This window comes from Aspergillus pseudodeflectus, assembly GCF_044049435.1.
Source record: "Aspergillus pseudodeflectus strain CBS 756.74 chromosome Unknown BJX68scaffold_26, whole genome shotgun sequence".
Taxonomy (NCBI): domain Eukaryota; kingdom Fungi; phylum Ascomycota; class Eurotiomycetes; order Eurotiales; family Aspergillaceae; genus Aspergillus; species Aspergillus pseudodeflectus.
This window is the reverse complement of record NW_027263802.1, coordinates 13861-34635: the sequence shown is the minus strand read 5'-3', so window position 1 is coordinate 34635 and position 20775 is coordinate 13861. Positions and strand designations below refer to the sequence as shown.

General features: G+C 50.8%; 6 protein-coding genes across 6 annotated transcripts; 2 read left to right on the top strand and 4 right to left on the bottom strand.

The window, feature by feature from the left end:
- Positions 1-25: 25 nt before the first annotated feature.
- Positions 26-4619, bottom strand: BJX68DRAFT_255815 (uncharacterized protein; the record flags this gene model as incomplete). Its single annotated transcript, XM_071043106.1, has 4 exons — positions 26-222; positions 253-2110; positions 2192-3675; positions 4607-4619. The coding sequence occupies 4 exons, from the start codon at positions 4617-4619 to the stop codon at positions 26-28; spliced, it is 3552 nt and encodes a 1183-aa protein (XP_070898111.1).
- Positions 4620-7910: 3291 nt separating this feature from the next.
- Positions 7911-8791, bottom strand: BJX68DRAFT_267649 (uncharacterized protein; the record flags this gene model as incomplete). The annotated part of the gene is made up of 4 exons (XM_071045865.1): positions 7911-8008; positions 8060-8215; positions 8307-8430; positions 8492-8791. 4 exons carry the CDS (start codon positions 8789-8791, stop codon positions 7911-7913), a joined length of 678 nt encoding a protein of 225 aa, XP_070898110.1.
- Positions 8792-9825: 1034 nt separating this feature from the next.
- On the top strand, positions 9826-13496 carry BJX68DRAFT_255814 (peroxidase/cytochrome P450 family protein; the record flags this gene model as incomplete). The annotated part of the gene is made up of 8 exons (XM_071043105.1): positions 9826-10092; positions 10149-10246; positions 10297-10538; positions 10594-11705; positions 11763-12295; positions 12354-13008; positions 13066-13345; positions 13411-13496. 8 exons carry the CDS (start codon positions 9826-9828, stop codon positions 13494-13496), a joined length of 3273 nt encoding a protein of 1090 aa, XP_070898109.1.
- Positions 13497-13740: 244 nt separating this feature from the next.
- On the bottom strand, positions 13741-15576 carry BJX68DRAFT_276285 (T6SS phospholipase effector Tle1-like catalytic domain-containing protein; the record flags this gene model as incomplete). Its single annotated transcript, XM_071048060.1, has 2 exons — positions 13741-15403; positions 15443-15576. 2 exons carry the CDS (start codon positions 15574-15576, stop codon positions 13741-13743), a joined length of 1797 nt encoding a protein of 598 aa, XP_070898108.1.
- Positions 15577-16380: 804 nt separating this feature from the next.
- On the top strand, positions 16381-19306 carry BJX68DRAFT_238683 (uncharacterized protein). The gene is made up of 4 exons (XM_071040407.1): positions 16381-16783; positions 16834-16997; positions 17059-17976; positions 18030-19306. The coding sequence occupies exons 1-4, from the start codon at positions 16445-16447 to the stop codon at positions 18784-18786; spliced, it is 2178 nt and encodes a 725-aa protein (XP_070898107.1). The 5' UTR covers positions 16381-16444; the 3' UTR covers positions 18787-19306.
- On the bottom strand, positions 19150-20430 carry BJX68DRAFT_267645 (uncharacterized protein; the record flags this gene model as incomplete). Its single annotated transcript, XM_071045864.1, has 1 exon — positions 19150-20430. The coding sequence occupies one exon, from the start codon at positions 20428-20430 to the stop codon at positions 19150-19152; it is 1281 nt and encodes a 426-aa protein (XP_070898106.1).
- Between the last annotated feature and the right edge of the window lie 345 nt (positions 20431-20775).

Genomic DNA, 20775 nt, shown 5'->3' with positions numbered 1-20775 from the left:
ACATGAGAAAGAGGAACCCAAATTCCTAGGACGTGACCATCTTGTGCCGTAGACGACGCCATACTTTCCACCGGCTTCCGACTTCAGCCGCGATGGGTACGCGGAAAGTATCCGACATATCCCCGGTAGCTGCTCGGGCAATGGCCTTCTTTTCAAAAGCAATGCGAACAGATTTTCTGTCATTGTCGGATTGTGGATTAGTCTGGTTACCACAGTCCAAGGCTGTCGCCGGTTGGTTAGCCCGGGGACAACTCTCTATTTCTTGCCACCGGGATAGTGTGATCTTCGAATCGATTGTCTCAGGGTGTTCGGGTCCAAGGCGCCTTTTGCGCAGCTCCAAGCACTGTTTAATCAGGTCTATTGCCTCACGGCGCTTGCCCATTGCTTCCCAGGTGTATGCAAGATCTTGCATGCTCCCGAGCGTGCTAGGATGCTCCAGACCCAGCTGCTGCTTTGCAGTCTCCCATACCCTGACCACCAGCTCCTCTGCTCTGACCCACAGCTCCTCTACCCTGACCTCCAGCTCCTCTAGCTCCTCCAATTGTCTCTGCTCCCAGTGCACAAAGTGCGCCAAGTGCGCCAGCGCCAAGTTGCTCAAGAATGAAATGGTGAGTGGATGATTCTCTCCGAGGTGTTTATGAGAGCCATCAATAGCTTGTTGGTGCAAGGCTTTGGCTTCTTCGTGTCTGCCCTGTTTCCCCCGCACTATCCCTAGTCGATCAATTATTACAAGCGTATCTGGGTGTTCTGGACCGAATACAAGCTTTGCAATGTCCAAAGCGCGCATGTGAATCTGTTCCGCTTCTTGGAACCTTTCTTGCTCAAGGTAAATGTTGCCCAGGTTTCCCATGCTGGTCAAAGTAAGCGGGTGCTCAGGTCCGTACGTCTCTTGGGATATCTGGAACACTTCGCGGTGTATATGTTCGGCCTCATCATATTTCCCGAGCAGCATCAATGCGACACCGGTACTGCTAACATTGTATAAGGTGCACTCGTCCTGCGGCCCGAGCTCCTTGACATAGCCCTCATTCGCCCGTCGATAGAGGAATTCTGCCTCTTCATACTGTCCTCGTCGGCTAAGTACACTAGCAAGGCTGGTGAGGCAATCCAGAGTTCGCGGGTGCCCGGGACCAAGAACCTTTTCAAAACCTTGTAGGGTACGCTCTAGGATCTCTTGTGCGCGCGCATATTTACCCTGCCCAGCAAACACCAAACTATAAGTGTCCAAACTCACTAGAGTGTCAGGGTGCTCAGGTCCAAGAACCACATTTCGTCCCTCTAGAACCTGCTCCATTATCTGTTTCGCTTCGGTATACTGTCCCAATCCCAGTAGCACCTCTCCGATGTCATCCATGATATCTAGCGTGTCCTTGTGATCCATGCCTAGGGTTTTCTCTCTATCTTCCAGGACCTGGGAGAATAATGACTTTGCTTCCCCGTTTCTTCCATCGGAACTTAGCCAGTATCCCACCCTCTGTAATAGACCCCCGTATTGATCTCGCACAGACTCGAACTCGTTATTTTCAATGACAGAGAGGATATGGGGCAGATATTGTCGCCTCAGATGTCTTTCGCGACGGTCAAGCTGTGAAAATGTTTCGCCCATATGCTGCACAGTCTTTATTATCCACGTCGTGAAAGACTTGTTCTTTTTCATCCATGTCCTTGTTGCGAGATAAACTAGTCGGTGCAGTGTCAAGTCGCCAGATTTAGTCTGTTCCGATATGAAGGAATAGGCTTTGAGAATACCCAATGCTTCGATCTTTTTTTTGTCGGACGGGGCCGGCGGAAGAAGGGACTGTGGGATATTGCGAGGACTTATACAAGCCATGAACGAGAGATAGTCCACTGCCAGAGGGTCCAATAATTGGATCTGGGAGAAGGAAACCAGCCACGTGGTAGTCACCGCGTTTTGTACATCTGCGTATCGCCCATCGTCCTCAAAATCCTCGCTCAATAGGTTAACCGTATTCTCTTCCTGTGCGTCAAGAAGAGACATATAGCTTCCCAGTGTGGTAATGTCATTCTCGTTGATATATGCCGCGGCCTGACTAATAGCGAGGGGTAGCCAGCAAAGTTGTCCGAGAAGGGTCGCAGTTGCCTCCTTGTCCTTAAGCATATCCTTCCGGATCAGGTGTTTTTGAAGCATTTGCATGGCTGTGTCCTCATCCATGTCAGGAATCTGTACCACGTTCGACAGAGCCAGCTTAACAGCGAGCTTTCGATTCCGACTAGTGAAAAGGATGTGCCCTGCTTCATTGTGTGGCAGTAGACTTTTCAACGCCGGGCGAGTCTCAGTCCCCTTTGTCCACATATCCATGTCGTCTGCATTGTCATATACAAGAAGCCACTTTCCAGAACGTTCATGGCTTAGGTAAGTTTTTACCTGCTCCTTTACTGCTGCTGCATTGAGTTCTGCCATTCCGGTCATTTGCGCGATATTCATGTATGCCTGCTCAACACTCTCGTAGCTGGTGCATGGAATCCAGAACACCGACATTTCAGGATTTTTATCGCGCACGCGATAAGCCAGTTCCAGCGCGATTTGAGTCTTTCCAATCCCTCCGAGTCCGCATATGGCAGTTTTTCTCCTTTCGGCTGACCTAAGAACCCCATCTTCCAGAGCGGCGATGTGATTCCTGCGACCGACAAATGCTGCGTTTCTGAAAAACGGTACCATCCAGTGCCCTTTACCTGCCTGTCGGTCATTCTGGTGAACAGGAACAACTTGCAGAAGCGTTTTCGTGTACGCGGCTGCCGTAAGAGCTGCGTAGCCTTGCCATTCCTTCGACTTGTGCGAATCACAGTAGTCGGAGATCCCTCGAACAACGAGACATTGTAGTTGATCCATCAAACCTGCAGCTTCCATCTCGAAGCAACAAATATCGAGCTCCTGGGCGATAGAGTCACGCGTTCGGGCATCTTTCATCACTTGGTTTCCTGAAGCGATTGAGCCATAATGGATTCGTGGTGCATCTGACTCTCGAGGATCGCGTTGCACCAGTTTTGCAGGGTCGCACAATGAACAATCCGTCTCGGGGCCGTCATGGGTATATAAGGAGTCGAACAGCCGATCGTTGTCTGGCCGAGAGAATGTTGTTCTGATCGCTCTACCTCTCGTCGACGGAGCGCTCCTTCCCGGGACATCGCCGTCCTCCCCCAAGGCGTCGGAGATGGTCTTCATGAGTGGGATTTCCTCCTCTCCCATCAACTGAGCGCTCCGCAGCTGAGAGACCGCTGTCAACAACACCTGAGGCGGTTTATTCAATGATCCCAGCCGCTGAAACCTTCCCGAATGCAGCGTCTTCCCAAAGTCGAATTGTATTACGCCACCCGATGAACCACTCGGTATCCCAACCACCACATCTCCAAGCCGCACATCTCCTTTCGTCGGTACGCCGCCTCCGATTCCCACCATGAGGCCGAATTTTATCGATCCGAACGTGGGCAGCATTTGCGCCAGGACCGTTGTTGCTGAGATAGTGCCGTAGACGCCAGAGGGTAAGCACGCGATAACGATATTATGGCCGTGGATGCTTCCGAGCGTGTAGCAGTTGTGATCCGTCGAAGGCTGCGTCAGGTTACCGTGGATCTCATCGAGCATGAGCTTCGCTGCGGCCATCTCCAGCGGTAGCGCGCTGATCCAGGCAATTGTGTAGGCGTCGTGGGAGAGGACTCGAGGCATTCTCGGTGGGGCGTCGATCGACGACGCCATGATGATGGTTTATATAGAGTGGAGATATCGCATCCCTCGCGACAAACATGATCTCCAAGGCTGTCACTTGCGTGGTTGTTGATTGCTGTCTCCGTCGCGTCGTGAGATGCGAAGAGGGGTAATCAGCTGTCGAGATGGCAACCTGCAAGTCAGCCTCGCGCTGAGGCGCAGCATCTCAGCGGCGTGATTGAGAGGACGTTGCTTCGCTCTGAATGGTGGTTGGCATGTGGCTGATATCCAAAGAGGCAGTGCAACCATACCCAAAATGTGTTAGACCGTAATGCGATCGTGCTAGCAACCTTGCAAGTCAGCACTGGCCAGCCTCAGCTGCACAGTGACAAGACGAGCCACCACCAGCCACAAACACCTTTCTTGGCAACTCGTATCTCAGGATTGTACTCGTTATGAGCAGCTCGGCCCCTTGTTTTGAAATCACGAGTCAGGATGCCTACCTAGGTACCATTGCTGAGCTCCTACATCCTCCGCATGGCGTTTCCTCGGAGTATACAGCACGACTCACCACTTCACTTCGAACCATACTGGAATAAGGGCTCTTCCAAACCGGTTTAGTGGACCAACTCCGAGGTCCCGAGTAGATGTTCTTCCCAAAGGCCTCGCGCAGCCTGGTGTAAGCCGGAGAGGAACGGAGGCGACTTTCTAGTATAATATGATGTCCTGTTAACTCGTGATGTCTTGTCACCTGTAATATTACAAGGCAGATCTATTCACTGACAGCGTCCTGAGTCCAAGCGCGGCTCTCTGACAGTAGGATCATTGTAGATTGGAGATAATATCTCCTCATGCATGACAGTATTATTCATTAACTTATTACTTACCAATGTGGAAGTGTTAAAAGAACTATGCACTATGTTACCTTATTACCTTATCCACTATTGTTGGGCATGGCGGGCAGAGTAAGGCCCTTGACCTTATGGTAGTTACTTGGCAACTAATGGTTGTGAAACAAGTCGCCTTAGTCATAATAGATCCCTCATTCGGTATAGGGGTGGAAGTATGCGAATAAAAAGCGGGTGGGATAAAAGCATCATTGCTAATATAGTGTATAATTAATTAAACAAAGCATCATTGATGAATCACCAATGTCTGCTAAAGTTCGGCACCAATGTTGCATTGTAACTAGTCGCCAATAAATTGATCTAGTAGCTATGACTGGTAGCCCCGCCTGCAATGTATGATGTAGTCCAAATAACCTTAAAGTAACAGACCAATTCAACTACACAGCCTGACTGTCGCACCGAAATTATCCCGCTGCACGTACCATATTCTGGTACTGGACAGCTACTGGTACGAAAACGATGACAGGTGAGATATGTAGGAGAGGAAGCATAGGTCACCCAAAGAAAGTTCTAGGTTTGAATTTTTGAAGTCTTTTACATTCATGATGCAGGGATGTTTAATGGGAGCTGGATAGGGTTGTTAGAGACTGGCACTCAGCAGAGATTAGAGTCAGGGATTTTACAATGTTGTCATTATATTAAGCCTTTAGCATCATGACACTGATGTAGCTATCTTATTTTACTTTCCTGGATTAAATTCTCGGTTATTTCTTCTCGTGCCCAAGAGACAATCAGACATTTAGAGCTGAAGTCAACTTGTCTGAAGAGGAACCTTGGGTTGAAATTCGTAGAAATGATCATACACTATCCATTTTGGTGATACCAAGCTCAGTTGGCGTTGCACTAACCATGGGTAGCTCATATCAGCCCATGCAATCCACCGCCAAAAGATGGGCCCCCGCATTAGTGGTTGTTGCGGAAGGGTTTTTCATTTTGATCTAGATCATTCTGAACAGTCATAGTAATAGTCTTATTTTTATACGCCTAGTAATTACTGTGCAGGTTATGTTAGATGAAAGTAACTTGGTCAGCTCTTAAAGTCACAACTAATTATATTAACTTCTGAACTAATAAGCGGCCTATACTACTTTAGCCAACCAGAATTTAGAGTAAGAATTAGTACTTAAGATGTACCATTTGAATGCGGCTCCATATCAAATATTAGTTTGAGTTCCATGTTTTGGCTTCCAGACGATTCTACTCGACAGCATTGGGTTTATTACAAAACCTTATGTCAAGAAGACTATATAGGTCAGACGGTCCTTATTCCACAAACAGTGAACCATATAGAGATAAAGTGATGACGTTTCCATACCTCATTAGACTTCAAGACATATCGACATTTATATTATTAGAGTTTTTGACACAGTCTATATAAGATTCTCTCATGGAAATCGTGTGTTATATATTTCCCGGATTATCACATATTGGATCTGCATTTTACATACCTATTATTTGTAAGAACCAATTACTGAATTCTAATCGACCCTTTGAGTATTAAGAAGAATATCCATCACTTCTACAGTTATGGCCCCCTCTGAAGATTCTCCTGCTCTCAACTCGCCCCTTACTCCCGATTCCCGAGGTTCTGATAGTCAAGAGGTTCTTGTCAAACAACCACATTCAAGCCGCGGGGAACAAGACAGCCTTAATTTGGTTCTCGGTGCTATCACTCGAACCACCATCATATCTGGCCTGATTGTTTACGGAGTCTGGAGTGTCAGATCATTCAATAAAGCAATGGAAGCCAGCCAAATCTCCGGAATCTATGTGCAAGAAGCAGTAGAGGCGAAAGGCTGGGCAGCAAACATGCTCAGCCTTTACTCATGCTGTGTCTGCAGCCCAGTACGTTGGATCTCCTCAAAGATAGTCTTATGAATGCGTTGATACTGAATCCTTAAAAGACAAACACAACCTTTTGTTCAAGCCTGCCATCGAATATCGACTTAGCGAATCTCACAGCAATCCTCTTGGAAGTCCCAGCTACTTCAACCAAAGTGGGAGAACTTACGTTTGTTTGGCCTCTTATCGTTTCGGTTGCTTCGATATTTGGATCTGTATTCCTCGCTCTGCTGCTATTGCGCGGCTCTCGCTTTCTGCTGTAGATTACCAAGGACTCGGAGGACTACGGAAATCATTGCTTGTCATTCGAATAATCTGTATTTTCGAGGAAGAGGCGTCCTGTCCTAAATATCAGTGAGGTTATGCAATTATAATAGTTCAGCGGAATAGGTCTGTCCTGCTTACAATTACGTATAACTCGGATGATTTCCATACCGGAGGATCGCCACATACTACTCATTAAATAGACCATATATTAACCAGGTAACCTTCTGATCTGTCCCGTTCTATGCCAAATTTAACTATCTTTATGTTTCACATGTTAGTACACTGGATGTATAAAGTAGTGCTTATAACATCTTCCCTGCTACGCACCCGCCCCGAGGCCTTCAGAGTGCGTCTCAATAGATTTGCTGCTTCATCAAAGAGCGCGTTCTGGAAAGATATGTCTAATATAACGATCAACGTTTCCAAATTATTTGGAACCTACGGCCATAAATCTCTTCGCGATGCTGTAGCTCTTCCCTGTGTAATGCGTCCGCCCTATCAAACTCGCCTCGGTCATGAACAGCCATTCCAATGTTAGGGGTGGACTCGACGCTGTATGGATGCTGCGTGTCCAGTAAGACCTCATAGCCCCATTTACCTGTCGTAACACTGCTTCTGCTTGCTTGAATTTGCCCTTCAAGCAAGGTAGACAGGCCAGAGAGCTTATGGCCAGAAGACTTTCGCCGTCGTGCGGGTCAATGACCTTTCCCTACGCCAGTTATTGTACTTTCTGCGCAGCCTGAAGGTTGCCTCGGCGTTTAAGAGCGTGACCAAGGGAGCTCAACGAATCTAGCCAGCCTTTCTCCAGTAAATCGCCAAGGGTGGAAAGGAGACAATGTCAACAAAAGCTCTGGGAAATCGCGCCTCTAACCAAGTCTTCCACTATGGGTTAAGTATTCTAAGAATATCGAATATCGTAACTTTTCAATTCCTAAGCAGGAGGGCTAAGGCTTATATGACGCCATAGGCTACATGCAGATCGCATTTGACTTCTTTGATGCTTAAAAGGCGCTATTGTGGAATTAGTCTCCGTCTCAGCTTCGTCTATGAATTATGCCTATCGCTGGCCTGCCCTGACAATGTGAGCGAAGGTAACGTCGCCTGCTCATTGGGAGTCCCAATCACCGAAGGTTGACCCATACCATTATGATACTAGCGACACATCAACAACAAAGTCAAACGGATACTGGGATCACTTGACGGGGAGGGCATGGTAAATATCCGCAACGTTATGGCTCATCTACGTTCCATGTGGTCCATGTCTGGCAGACTGTTCGTTTCGTTAAGTTTGAGCCGATCTGCGCAAGCTCTTCTGTGGCCAATTCAACTATAAAACTTAGAAGATTAAAGCGTAATATGCCCAATGCAGCTATCTCACCGTGGCAGGAGACAGCCGCCTTCTTCCCACTAGCCACGGCGCGGAGAGCGTTGGTACCGTTGTCGCTATTGGCCTCGCCAACTCCCCAGATACCCTTCACCATTGTCCTAAGACCAGGTGTGGTAGTGTATATCTTGCCTCTGATCATTCGGACGCCTGGATGAGTAGGAAGAGTCAAAGCCTGCACGTTGCCATCGGCACATGAATACTCCACATTCATTATAAGTTCCATCCGTAAAGTACACACGGAAGATGTCAAACACCTTTTGGACTGCCTGGTCATGTACATCATGACCGCTCTGGTCGCGGGTGATATTAAGGACATCATTGTTGTAAACAGTGATGTTGTATGCGCTAAACACAGCGGACCACTTTGGGTTTTTTCGTGAATATGTGGATGTCCTTGTTCACTGTCAGCTGCAGCTCTCGGACACTATCATAAGCGTCCGAGAGGTTGCCCAGTATGCCCATGGTTTGGTCACAGTGCTCAAAGCCATCGCACCATGGGCGCCAGTAGATTCCCTTCCCAGAGGCCTCGCGCAATCCGGGGATGTGGGGTAGATCATCCTTCAGCTTGCTGCCTAGCATCACCTTGCGTGCGGAGAATGAGCTTCCATTGGCAATGCTCGCGGGCCAGGTAGCATTCAGAGACACGCCCTTTTCGTCAATGAACGGTGCCGTGTAATAGAATGAGACCTGGTTTCGAGCTGCTGCTCGAAAATCGGCTGGCATAATGTCTGATGATTGCTCTAGTCTAGGCGAGCTCCGGTGTGGGGCAAGGTAGATGAGGGAGAGGGGGCGACCACAATCATTTCCGATTACGTCGTGCATATGTCTGGTTCGTTGTTTCTGTATTCACGAGGGTCGAATAAGACAACTTTTTTTGAAAACAGGCGACAATCCACTAGCGGCGCTGAGGCCAGAGGGACCACTGTCAATGACAATCACATCGTACAGCGTGTTGTTTTGCTGCGCTAGGGTGGTGGGAAGAAAGCCAAAACGGATGAGGACCACTAGGCAATGCATGACCCGAGTATCTTGTGAAGATGGACGCGACCGGATAGCAACAAAGTCAGGCAACATACAGGGCCCATGCTAACCTGGAAAACGGGAAGTTAGATATAATTAGCATCGGCAGTTATATCCATGACGTGGCATTCGGTGTTGTTTGGGAAATCTGCAATCCTCAGTCAAGGGTGCGAAGCAACAGCCTTCTTGAGCATGCTATCATGACCTCTGTTCGTTGACGACACCTGCGAAGTCAAACATTTCGCAGAACGTCACGATACAATATTCTCGGCCGCAAACGTATGAGAGGGGATAATCAATTTTTGGAGGAGACATTGTAGGTGGCTCCGGCTATAATACATTCTTCTATTGTCTGATTGACATAATATACCGCTGGAGCACAATTGGCTCCCGTCTGACGACCCATGGTTGACACAAAACTTGATCTTAAGCTTGACGGAACCAAGCGGAGACAGAGTCTAGGTTTGTTGAGCTCAGATTTGTTTCTTAAACACGTTTTGGTCGTGTGCCCCTGCCCCATCTTCCCGCAAGGGCCAAAATCTACTTGCGACTCTACACCTCGACGCTATTTGCGAGCCAGTAGCGTATCCGTCCTCCTCTTTGATTTTTATGAACTACTGTGTGCTACAATGTGGCCGGAAAAGCAAAGCGAGGGGTCGAGCAGTACCCCATACTACCAGAATGGGACGTGGTCAGGCATGCAGGATGGTCCAGCTAAAAGCGCCTCTAGCTCTGGAATGTCCCATGACGAAGCAAAACCTGAAAAGGCAGGGGTCGTCGATGGGCTAAGAGATGTCTTGAAGGTGATACAGCTGGCTTCCCGACCACTGCCGACCGACACAGGAGACGGGTCATACGTTGCAGATGGCTACCATGGAAGTCTGTGGGCAGATATACGGGCGCTAGGAATCGAAGATGCTAGCACTATCAAGGATCTTATTGAGACTGCCGCGCGCGGACCTCTGGTAGACGACAAGACCATGCTAATGGAACGCATAATACGGGTAACTGTCGTCTCTTATAAGTATGAGAAGCGGAATCTGGCTAACGTTATCTTCAGCTGGTAGCAAAAATGCCCGACAAGTCCCACAACAGGGACTTCGCTACCCACAAGTTTCTAGCAAAGCTCTGGGACTCTCTGCCTCATCCTCCGCTCTCGTGAGTTGCCCGAAAGGTTTCAGTAGACACGCGTTACTTAACTCGGGTAGATATGTTGGCGACAAGTATGCGTATCGGTCGGCCGACGGGTCTGATAACAACCCCGTTCTACCACGACTTGGTGCAGCAGACACGGAATATGCGCGCACTACCGAGCCTTCGAAGATTAGACCACCCAATATGCCCGATCCGGGGTTGATCTTTGATAGCATTTTTGCACGAGACACATTCAAGCCACATCCTAACAATGTCTCCAGCTTCTTCTTTACCTGGGCGTCCTTGATCATACATGGTAGGTACCAGCAGGGAGGTGCATAAGGCGAGGACAATGGCTGAGACGATAGTAGACATCTTCCAAACTGATCCAGCACACCCGGAGAAAAACCGAACCTCATCCTATCTCGATCTATCGATCCTGTACGGCGACAACCAAGACGAGCAGAACCAGATGCGTACATTCGCGGATGGCAAGATCAAAGCGGACTCTTTCTCGGAGCCCCGCCTGCACGCACTGCCAGCGGCATCAGGCGTAGTCTTGATCATGTTGAACAGATTCCACAACCATGTCGCTACACAGCTGGCCGCTATCAACGAAAACAACCGGTTCAAAAAGCCGGAAAGTGAAACACTTGACCCCGCCGAGGCCCGGGCTGCCCTGGCAAAGTACGACAATGACCTCTTCCAGACGGCACGGCTTATCACCTGCGGTATGTACATCAACATCACCCTGTACGATTATCTCCGCACGATCATCAATCTCAACCGGGACAACGCGACCTGGAATCTGGATCCGCGGACAAGCGAAGAGCATGATCCGGTTGCTTCCGCGCAGGGGAACCAATGTTCGGTCGAGTTTAATCTTGCGTACCGCTGGCACTCGACAATCAGTCAACAAGACGAACTCTGGGCGGAGAAGGCATACCAGGAGATTGTCGGAGTTCAGGGCAAAGATGCCACGAAGGAGCAACTCATGCGGGGAATGAAAGGGATGGCCGGAAAAATGGACAAAGACCCGTCTAAGCGCACATTCGGTGGCTTGAAGCGCCAATCCGACGGTAAATTTCGAGATGCAGAGTTGGTCGATATCTTGACGCGCGCGATCGAAGAGGTCGCTGGATCATTCGGTCCTCGCAATGTGCCCAAGGTCTTACGGACGGTTGAGATTCTCGGTATGGAGCAGGCCCGGAAATGGAACGTCGGCACTCTGAACGAGTTCCGCAAGTTCTTTGACCTGAAGCCCTACGAAACCTTTGAGGAGATCAACTCGGACCCCGGTATAGCGGATCAATTGCGCCATCTGTATGAACGACCAGATTACGTCGAGCTCTATCCTGGTATCGTTGCAGAAGAGCCCAAGAGCCCCATGGTTCCAGGGGTCGGCATTGCCCCTGGCTACACCGTTTCTAGAGCTGTCCTGTCTGATGCGGTGGCCCTTGTTCGAGGCGATAGGTTCTACACGGTATAGACTCGCATCTCTCATCTTCATATAAAGCGTTGCATGCTAACCTATGCACAGAAGGAGTTCAATGCCAAGAATATGACCAATTGGGGCTACGCCGAGGCAAAGTACGACATGGATATCAATCAAGGCTGCTGCTTCTACCGGCTGGCTCTAAGGGCATTCCCTCGATGGTTCAGGTACAACTCCATCTATATCCACTACCCCATGACCATCCCCAGGGAGAATAGCGCCATTATGAGGACACTCGGGCGGGAGCAGGACTATACATGGTACCGCCCCGCGTATAGCCCGCCCAGGACGGATATTTTCAATTATCACAACGTTCGTCGTATCTTGGAAGACCCGTCCAACTTCCGCGTGGTCTGGGGCGAGGCAACTGCGTATGTATTCGGAGAGCGTGGGTGGGACTTTATGCTCTCGGGTGACGCCCCTTCTCATGCTACCCAGCGCGATACCATGTCGCGCTCCCTCTACCAGGCGCATTGGCACGATGCGGTTAAGCAGTTCTATCTTGAGATTACTCAACAGCTGTTGGTTGAAAAGTCTTGCCGGATTGGTAACGTCAACCAGGTGGACATTACTCGAGAGTACGTGCTGTAAAAAGACAAGTGTACGCCGTCCTGATGCTAACGCTCAAGGTTATAGCGTCGGAAATCTGGCCCATGTTCATTTTGCGGCCAACATATTTTCCTTGCCTCTAAAGACAAATGCGAATCCACATGGGGTCTTCACCGAACATGAGATGTTCGAGATCATGGCCCTGATTTTCACGGCAATATTCTTCGATGTGGACCCAGTGAAGTCGTTTTTCGTCCGCCACAAGGCACGGGAAGCAGCAGAAAAGTTCGGAAAGCTGGTTGAGATAAAGGTCAAGGCAATCAGCAATTCCGGCTTCTTGGCAACAGTGCTAGGCAAAAGACGTGCTAACAAGAATGCACTCTACCACTATGGTGTCCACATGGTGGAACGTCTGCTCCATAGCGGCCTGGATGCAGAACAGGTGACCTGGTCGCAGATTCTCCCCACGGCCATCTCCATGGTGCCTAACCAGGCCCAGGTCTTCACGCAGATAATTGACTACTATCTCTCGGACCGCGGAAAGCAGCATCTGCCGGACATCAACCGTGTTGCCAAGGAGGATACGCCCGCCTCGGATGAAATACTCCTCCGATACTGCATGGAGGCCATTCGCTTGAACGGGGTTTTTGGCTCGTACCGAGAGTCCCAGACCGGCCTAAGTCTCGAGGATAAACATGGTCTGGTCCAGATAAAGCCAGGGGACAAAGTATTCGTGAGCTTCGTATGTATCTCCACTTTCGCGCCAGACAGGAGTAGAGAGACGGCTGACCAAACCCAGGTTGACGCCAACAAGGACCCCAACATATTCCCGAACCCATATGAGGTCGACCTGACTCGACCCATGGAGTCGTATATCCATTATGGTGTTGGGACTCACTCATGCCTTGGAGGGGATGCCAGCAAGGTGGCTCTCACGGCCATGTTGCGAGTTGTAGGCCGGTTGGACAACCTTCGACCTGCGCCTGGGCCGCAAGGAAAACTGAAGAAGATCAAACGGGAGAATGGGTTTTACACATACATGCGAGAGGATGAGTCCAGTTTCTACGCGTTCCCGATGAGTAAGTTACAAGAATGACTTTCAACCCTATGAGTGGGAGACAACGTGTATCTGACGTATCTTTAGGTTGGAAACTTCATTACGATGGCCCGGCTTCCGATTTGGAGCATGAGCAAATTGTGGGCAATGGTTTTGGACATTGGCGGAATTAAGTGAGTATTGACCATCAGTTGGTAGATTGATCACTTTCGAGCGGTGGTCCAGCTGCCTGATAATCTGATCCGATTTTGCATGTCAAATCTGTAGCCAATGGCCTTGTATTTGGTTCAACAGAATGTCAGCACATGGTACAAAAGTTATTTTGGTGACGAGGTGGATCGTGAGAGACACCGCGTTCTACAGTATAAAAGCAATGCAGTTCAATTATTTTTGAGTACAAAACCGCTTCCATCATCGCTAATAGTCGCGGGAAAATGACTTTGGCTTACGGACATATGTTTCCTGCAAGGGACACCCCTCGTGTGCAGCCACAGCCCACTCCCCTATGCCCTCTTCCTTTGGAGCCTTCAACTTCCCTCTACCCCCGCCGCCCATAATCAGATTTCCCGGCCGATAGTCGCAGTTCGCGTGCAACCTCCGGATCGCAGAAACGTGAATCTTCGCGTCATCAGGCATATCGCGCACCTCCCCCCGGGGAAGCGGCCATCGGACAGGCTTCCAAGATCCGTCTTCTTGAAGGTCCATCCGGCGAAACGGCAGGTACTCCATCATCTTCCAGGAGAGAACAGAGAGCCAGGACGGGCCGCTGCCAAACCGGAGGCAATCATGGATTTTGCCATCAGCGCTGGCCTTCTCAAGAAGGGCTTCTGGAATGCCGGAAGCAGATGCACGCTTCCCAATGGAGGTCGCCTGTCCGCTCGGGCTTGCTCTGGACTCAAAATCCTCTGAGCGTTTTTCGCGTCGCGACTGTGCCGCCTGTCCAACAGTCATACAGTCAAAATGCGCTAGCTTGCTGGTATCAAACCGCAGTCCCGCCAGCTGCGCATTGTGGACCATCCATAGCAGCGATACGTAGCTGAGAGAGCACTCGTTTTGCTTGATCTCCCAACCACCTCCGATATCTGCATGGCAGCCAGGAAACCATACTTCTTCAATGTCCTGTTCAGTTGGAATATCGCCGCCAGAGACGGCTGCAGTGCCGGATCTCTCGGTGGAAATCGTCGAGTCCACGCCATCGGTCGTGTGAGGAGGATCCGGGAATCCCGCCAATGCCAGATGTCGTTCCCTGTTGAGACGATCCGGATCGGCGTCAAGCGGGGCATGCCGAACGGAGCCGTTTCTTGCATGTTTGGAGTCGCAGTTATCATCTGACATCTTTGGTTTCTCTTGTTCGGGCTCCTGGTTCATCGGGCTCTCAGGCAATGTCTGCCGGTGGTGGCGCAGATGGGGATTGGCGGCAAAGTGTGCCTTTACGCGGCGACGCAATCTTGAATGCCGTGATTCCTTTGACGGTTTGACCTCTGACACGAGATCCTGTCGAAACTTAGCGCGGTGTTCGTCGATACTGACCGCATGACGGATCACTCCAGCTGAGGTGCGGGCGGTATATGGGAACCTGCTCCGCGTCATCCAGGCGTTCTCAAAACGAGGGACGCTATTAACCGTATCAAATAGGCCTAGGAATCGTATCTGGCTCACGGGCTGGCAGAAAGTGTCCTTAAAGTCGGCCAGGTGTTGTTCCAATTGTTTCTTCCGGGCCTTTTCAGCTTTCGTGCGGCTGGTACGTTGCTGCCACTTTGCAAACGTCTTCCAGGCAAAGCTGATCAGCTCCTCATTGCCCGTTTTTAAGAGACCGATCCTATCCAGCATCTCGGCCAGAAACCGCGCGACATAGGCGCCGCGACTGAATCCGAAGAAGTAGATCTGGTCTCCGGGGCAATAGTATCGCATCAGAAACTTGTAACCGCCCATGACGTGGTCGGCAAAGGTAGATCCGATCGCAGCGGCTTTGGCTTTGACATATGCCGACTTCAGCTTCTGGATTAGGCCATTGTCTGACAGAGAGACTGATGTGACATAGGTGCCGATGCCTGGTTGATAATAGTGGTATTGGCTGCTGCTGTCGCTCCGGTCGAGCATCGTTTCTCATTGTCAGGACAGGCTTAAGTGTAGGAAAGGGGTGCTCACTCGGAAAATCTTTAGGACATTGCTATCCGACGAATCGCCATGGAATTTATTACCAGTGCCGTCGAAACAGAGAACAAATTCCTTTCGCCTTGCTGTCGAATCCATAATTGTCTGATCCTTGTCGTGAAACCCTAGATGCGCGTAGGCAGTCGTAATAAGTGCCTCGTCGCGACATCTAGCGGGCAATCTAGAATCGTGGTCTGATGTAAGAAGTATTCCCAAAGCATCAGCACGAGCATGAAGTATGGGTCTGCCACGGTTTCGGCAGTATACTGCGTTGGTCGAGGCCGTGACGTCAATGAGAATACTTCACAAAAGCTTGTGTTACGATCACTTGTGGAATCTTATTCAGTGGGTCGATCTAGACTAGCACCGATCCATTGTTCGGCATAGTGAGTTTCCAAAGGTGAAAAGGTCATCATCTAGCGTTGTGTGGGCCGCTTCAGCACTCGCAACCGCGCGTTGACACGCTCCCTCCAATACAGACGGAAGACCTCAATGTAGGAAAAGAATCTGCATCCTCGTGCCATTGTAGGTTATTCACACTAGATGGGGTGCCTGTTAAGCGAGTAGTCATTGCACAGTGGAGGGAGATGATTTCGTGGCTTCGTTCCTGTGCTATCCCAATATCCTTCTCTTGAGTTCAGTACAATAGGCTGATTTTATTTCGACTTTAAGCCGCATTCAACGTACCACTTTACTGTATGATGTACTCAAAGTGCTCTTTATTCTTCTTACATGTGTCTCGGCTGGGACTGCACCCGATCTGCAAGACTGGTGTGGCTGTACAGAAAGATGCTAGCCATAAACAGATTAGCACTTTGGCCCCCAGGCACACCCTCCAATTGATACTTGGCTTTTATTCTTAGCAACTGTCCTTTAATCTTAGCTTGAGAGCGGCATGCGCTTGCTCATTCCCCCAGGCTCCCACCTCGACCTCACGTCACCTTCCCAACTTCAACGATGCTTTGCAATGAAGAACCCGATAATGCTCGAGCTCGCATCCCTCCGACGGAACCACGAGCCATTGGAGCAAGACGATGCGGAGAATAAAGATATAGCACCGCCGAGAAAGCGACATGGTGGGCGCTTTGGGGGCTGGAAAGGGACGCTGTGCCTGGGCGCTACGACAAGTGTCGTCGTTCTGATTTTGAATCTCGTGATGCTCCTGTGGGCGACTTTGCGCCATTCAGCGACTGAATCCGTCTTATTCTCCGGCAGTTGCGACCGCGTAAAGCAGATCAGCGCGGGGATTCACTTCTTGATCAACATACTCAGCACGCTGCTCCTCAGTGCCAGTAATTATGCTATGGTGCGGATTCTTTTCCAGGAACCTTCTACGAACCAACTGACTATCGCTAGCAATGCCTAAGCGCACCATCACGAGGTGACTTGGACCGCGCCCATGCGAAGAATAAATGGCTCGACATTGGCGTTCCCAGTCTGCGAAATCTAACCAGAATACCAACCACTCGATCGCTGTTTTGGTGTTGTCTGGTTTTCTCCTCTGCTCCGCTTCATTTGTTGTAGGTCTCCGATATCACCAAATGCTTGATTATGAGGAACGATGCTCATCATCTAAACCAGCTACAACTCTTCCGTTTACTCCACAATATCAGCCAACGCATACGACGTATACGTCTCAAACTCAAGCGTTTCAACACTCACACCCGAACATGTTACTCTTATCTATGATGGAGCGAACGACATGCTCTTGGACTATGCACCAGCTCGAAAACTTGTCGAGCAAGCGAGCATTCTCAAAAGACTGTCGATCCAGGAGTGCCTCGACGCATATGCTACAAATTTCCAATCAAAATACGGCAGCGTCGTCTTGATCAGCGACGGCTTCAGCGGCGCCAACTCCTCCATGAGCAGGGTCTACAGCCAACAGGTCCCCTCAGCGCATGACAACCTAGAAACCGACCCCTATCGGTGGATCTGTGCCGAACGCCGCGGGATGGCTTTGGAACAGCCGTGCTCCCAGTATCTTTCTGATATCCGCTCGCACGATGATTGGGTTGTGTACGGATACAAGGTGGATTATTGTCTTGCCGACATGGAGGGCGAGAAGTGCACGCTTGAATTTAGCCTGCCGCTCGCAATAGCAGTTATTGGGACCAACTTTGTCAAGGCTGTTCTTATTGTCCTTGCCACGGTTCTTCTTAGCGGAGCGCCGATCTTGACGGTTGGTGATGCGATTGCGTCTTTCTTGCGCTCGCCTGACAAGATGGCTGAGGGCAATTGTCTCTTGAGCCGAGAGTTAGTCGCGTTGAAGAGCAAGGAGGAGAAGGTTGCGCTGTTCTCGTCCACTATGCAGAAAATGGCGACATTTTGCACCTGCAAGCTTGGTGCCCTCGGAGTCAAGGTTCCCAGTACGTTCCGATTTGGGTCGTACACGCCTCGGCATTGGGAAGATCAGGAGAAGCCGGCAGTGTACAATGCCACGCCGAAACGACGGTGGTCATCGCTATCACTCACCCGCTGGGTACTCTGCCTATTTACGTAGGGCTCCCCAACCCTCCCGCTGTTCAACCCGCACTAACTGCCCAACCCAGCTACACATCCGCTCTAATCCTCTGCATCGCCCTCTTAATCCACGGCGTCACCCGCCTAGATGACCAATCCGGCCTGTGGACGTCCGGCCTCGCGTCCATAAACACAAAAACAATGGTCGACACCCTCAACTGGCCCGGCGGTCTAATCCCCAACACGCTAATAGCCAACGTCCCGCAACTCATCTTCTCCGCCCTATACTTCATGTGCAACGCCATTCTGACGAATATGGCCCTCGCGACGGAATGGGACCGCTTCGCCATAACCCGCAAGGGACTCCGCGTCAGCACACCGCCGCAGGGCCACCAGCGCAGAACGCATTTTCTATCGTTGCCGTATCGATATGGGGTGCCGCTTATAGCGCTCTCGGCGCTGCTCCATTGGCTTATCTCGCAGAGTATCTTCCTTGTTAGAATAGTCGTCTATAGGGACGGTGAGCGCGAGCCGAGTGGTGATACGATGACGGTGGGATACTCGCCGCCGGCGATTGTTATCGGTGTGTGTGTTGGTGTGCTCTTGCCCGCTGGGCTGCTTCTCACCGGGAGACGGAGGTTTCGGTCGGGCATGCCGGTTGCGGGGAGTTGTAGTTTGGCTATAGCTGCTGCTTGCCAACCTCGTTCTGCGGAGACCATGTCGGAGGGGATCGAGTATGAGCGGCTGAAATGGGGTGTCGAGCCCTGTGAGGAGGGAAAGGTTGGTCACTGTGCGTTCTCGGGTGCGAAGGTTGATACGCCTGTGGATGGGATGGTATATCAATAAAAGGGATATTTAGAACATTATCAACCACTACACTGTATATCAATGGTTGGAGCCAATATTTGCGGTAGGGTGCCCGGGTCTTGGTGCTCCGAGGCAGATGAAGGATTGTTCCTTGATAAAGCACCACAGGAAAGAGCGAGAGGTTGAGGGTGGTCGTTCCTTCCTTCTTGAGTAGTTACTCGCGCGAGGAAGGCGCGGCCATTGGGTGTCCCTTCCTGAACAGTCCACAGCTGGGATAGGTTGTGCTTAAATCAAAAGGGGCCTTCAGGTTGTGAAGCCCACTCCATCCTTCTGAAACGTATGGTAGTACGAAAAAGACGTCAGGAATTCATGTATATCCAACGCGATAGAAGTCATCCTTCCTCAAGTCCACGACCTCCATACCCCACGCCAAGTTGCCTTCGGCACCTCCACTCCTTCTGCACCACTCCATGCAGCGGGCCGAGGACTTGGACTTCGACTCTCCGCAAGTCCCCTCCTCCCCTCACGAAAGACACCAACATCCTGCAACAGCACCGCCTGCCGCTCTTCACATCTGGGCCGATGATACTCCACAATAGCCGACCCCGCCAAAGCCATGATGACCGCAACCCAGGGCCCCCACTGGCCAACCGCGTAGCTCTCCTCAGCCGAGGGGATATCGGTCCCAGCATTGATGAATACCTCATTCAAGATGAGGACGACGACTGACAGGACGGCTAGCAGGTGCGTCACCCATCCCGCTCGGTATCGTTTCTGGCCGGTGTGCAAGGCCTGACGGAGGATTGTTTCAGTGTGCTGCTGCGCGCGGCCGTATTTTCCGAATGCGAAGCCGTCACCTTGACGGCCACGGCTGCTCTGGACTGCGGAGTTGAGTTCGAATCCCGTATAGTAACGATGGAGATTAATCAGACGATAGGCGGATACGAGGGTCCCAAAGAATAGAGCGACGAACGTTGAGGTGAGGAGGAGCCTACTCCGGGCCTGCGAGACTGTGCCTGCTGGTACGACGAGGATATCGCTCGGTGCACGAAACGCCTGTCGCTTGTCGAAGCAGGCGTAGGTGCAGTTGAAGGGGACCAGGCCTAGTTGTGCGGGGCTGGTGAGTAGGACAGGGTCGATCTCTGTCCCGTTGAGGGTTTGATCCGAATAACACGGCTCCTCACTGGGATATTCTCTCCACAGGGTAATGACGGAACATATGGTTCCCACGATCATAATCACTGCCCAGTATCGGAACACAGGGCGCGCGGGCGACTCGCGAAGAAGGGTGGAGTAGTCGAAGAAGACTGTCGCTGCGAGGCTGCCTACACTAACTAGCGCGAATGTCCCCAGGCAATCGAGATCGAGGAGTGAGTTGTCGGATGTACCCGCGAGAATCGTGGCGTGGAGAGCAGCGGATGCGGCGAATGTCATGGCTGTACCCAGGGCACCGGCCACTAGCCAAGGGGACCCTTGACTAACGACGGAGAAGGCGAGTAGCGCGTAGTAGAGGATCCGTTGGAGAAGAGCGTATTGCCCGCTGATGGGGTATATACATTCGACTTGACCTGCGTCTGAGGTGGCATTGTACCAGAGAAAGCTGCTCGAGGCGGCCGTCTGAGGGAGAATAGCTAGCAAGAAGAATAAAGAAAAGGTGAAGGTGTAGACGGCGTTTTCTGACATTTCTATGTGGCAGGTTTAAGGATGAGTCCGGGTCAAGTCCAGAGCGAATGTAGGGATGCCGCTATATGAATTATTCTCGCTACTGGGCAAACAGAGGTCCCAGGCACAGCCTCATAGCGGGTGCATATTATTGACGTTGCTGGAGTCCCTTGGTTGAAGCCTTGTCTAATCGCACGCTCATTTGCAGGGGCTGAGGCAGTCTCTCACTGCAGCTGCACATAGCCTCACTGTAAAATGACGTGTCAGTCTTTATGCATATTCCGGCCGCCGATCCCTCGAGTTTTGTCCAAACTTCCGAGGTCAACCGCCAAACAGTCCACATGCTGAGAGATGTGGGCCTGATCA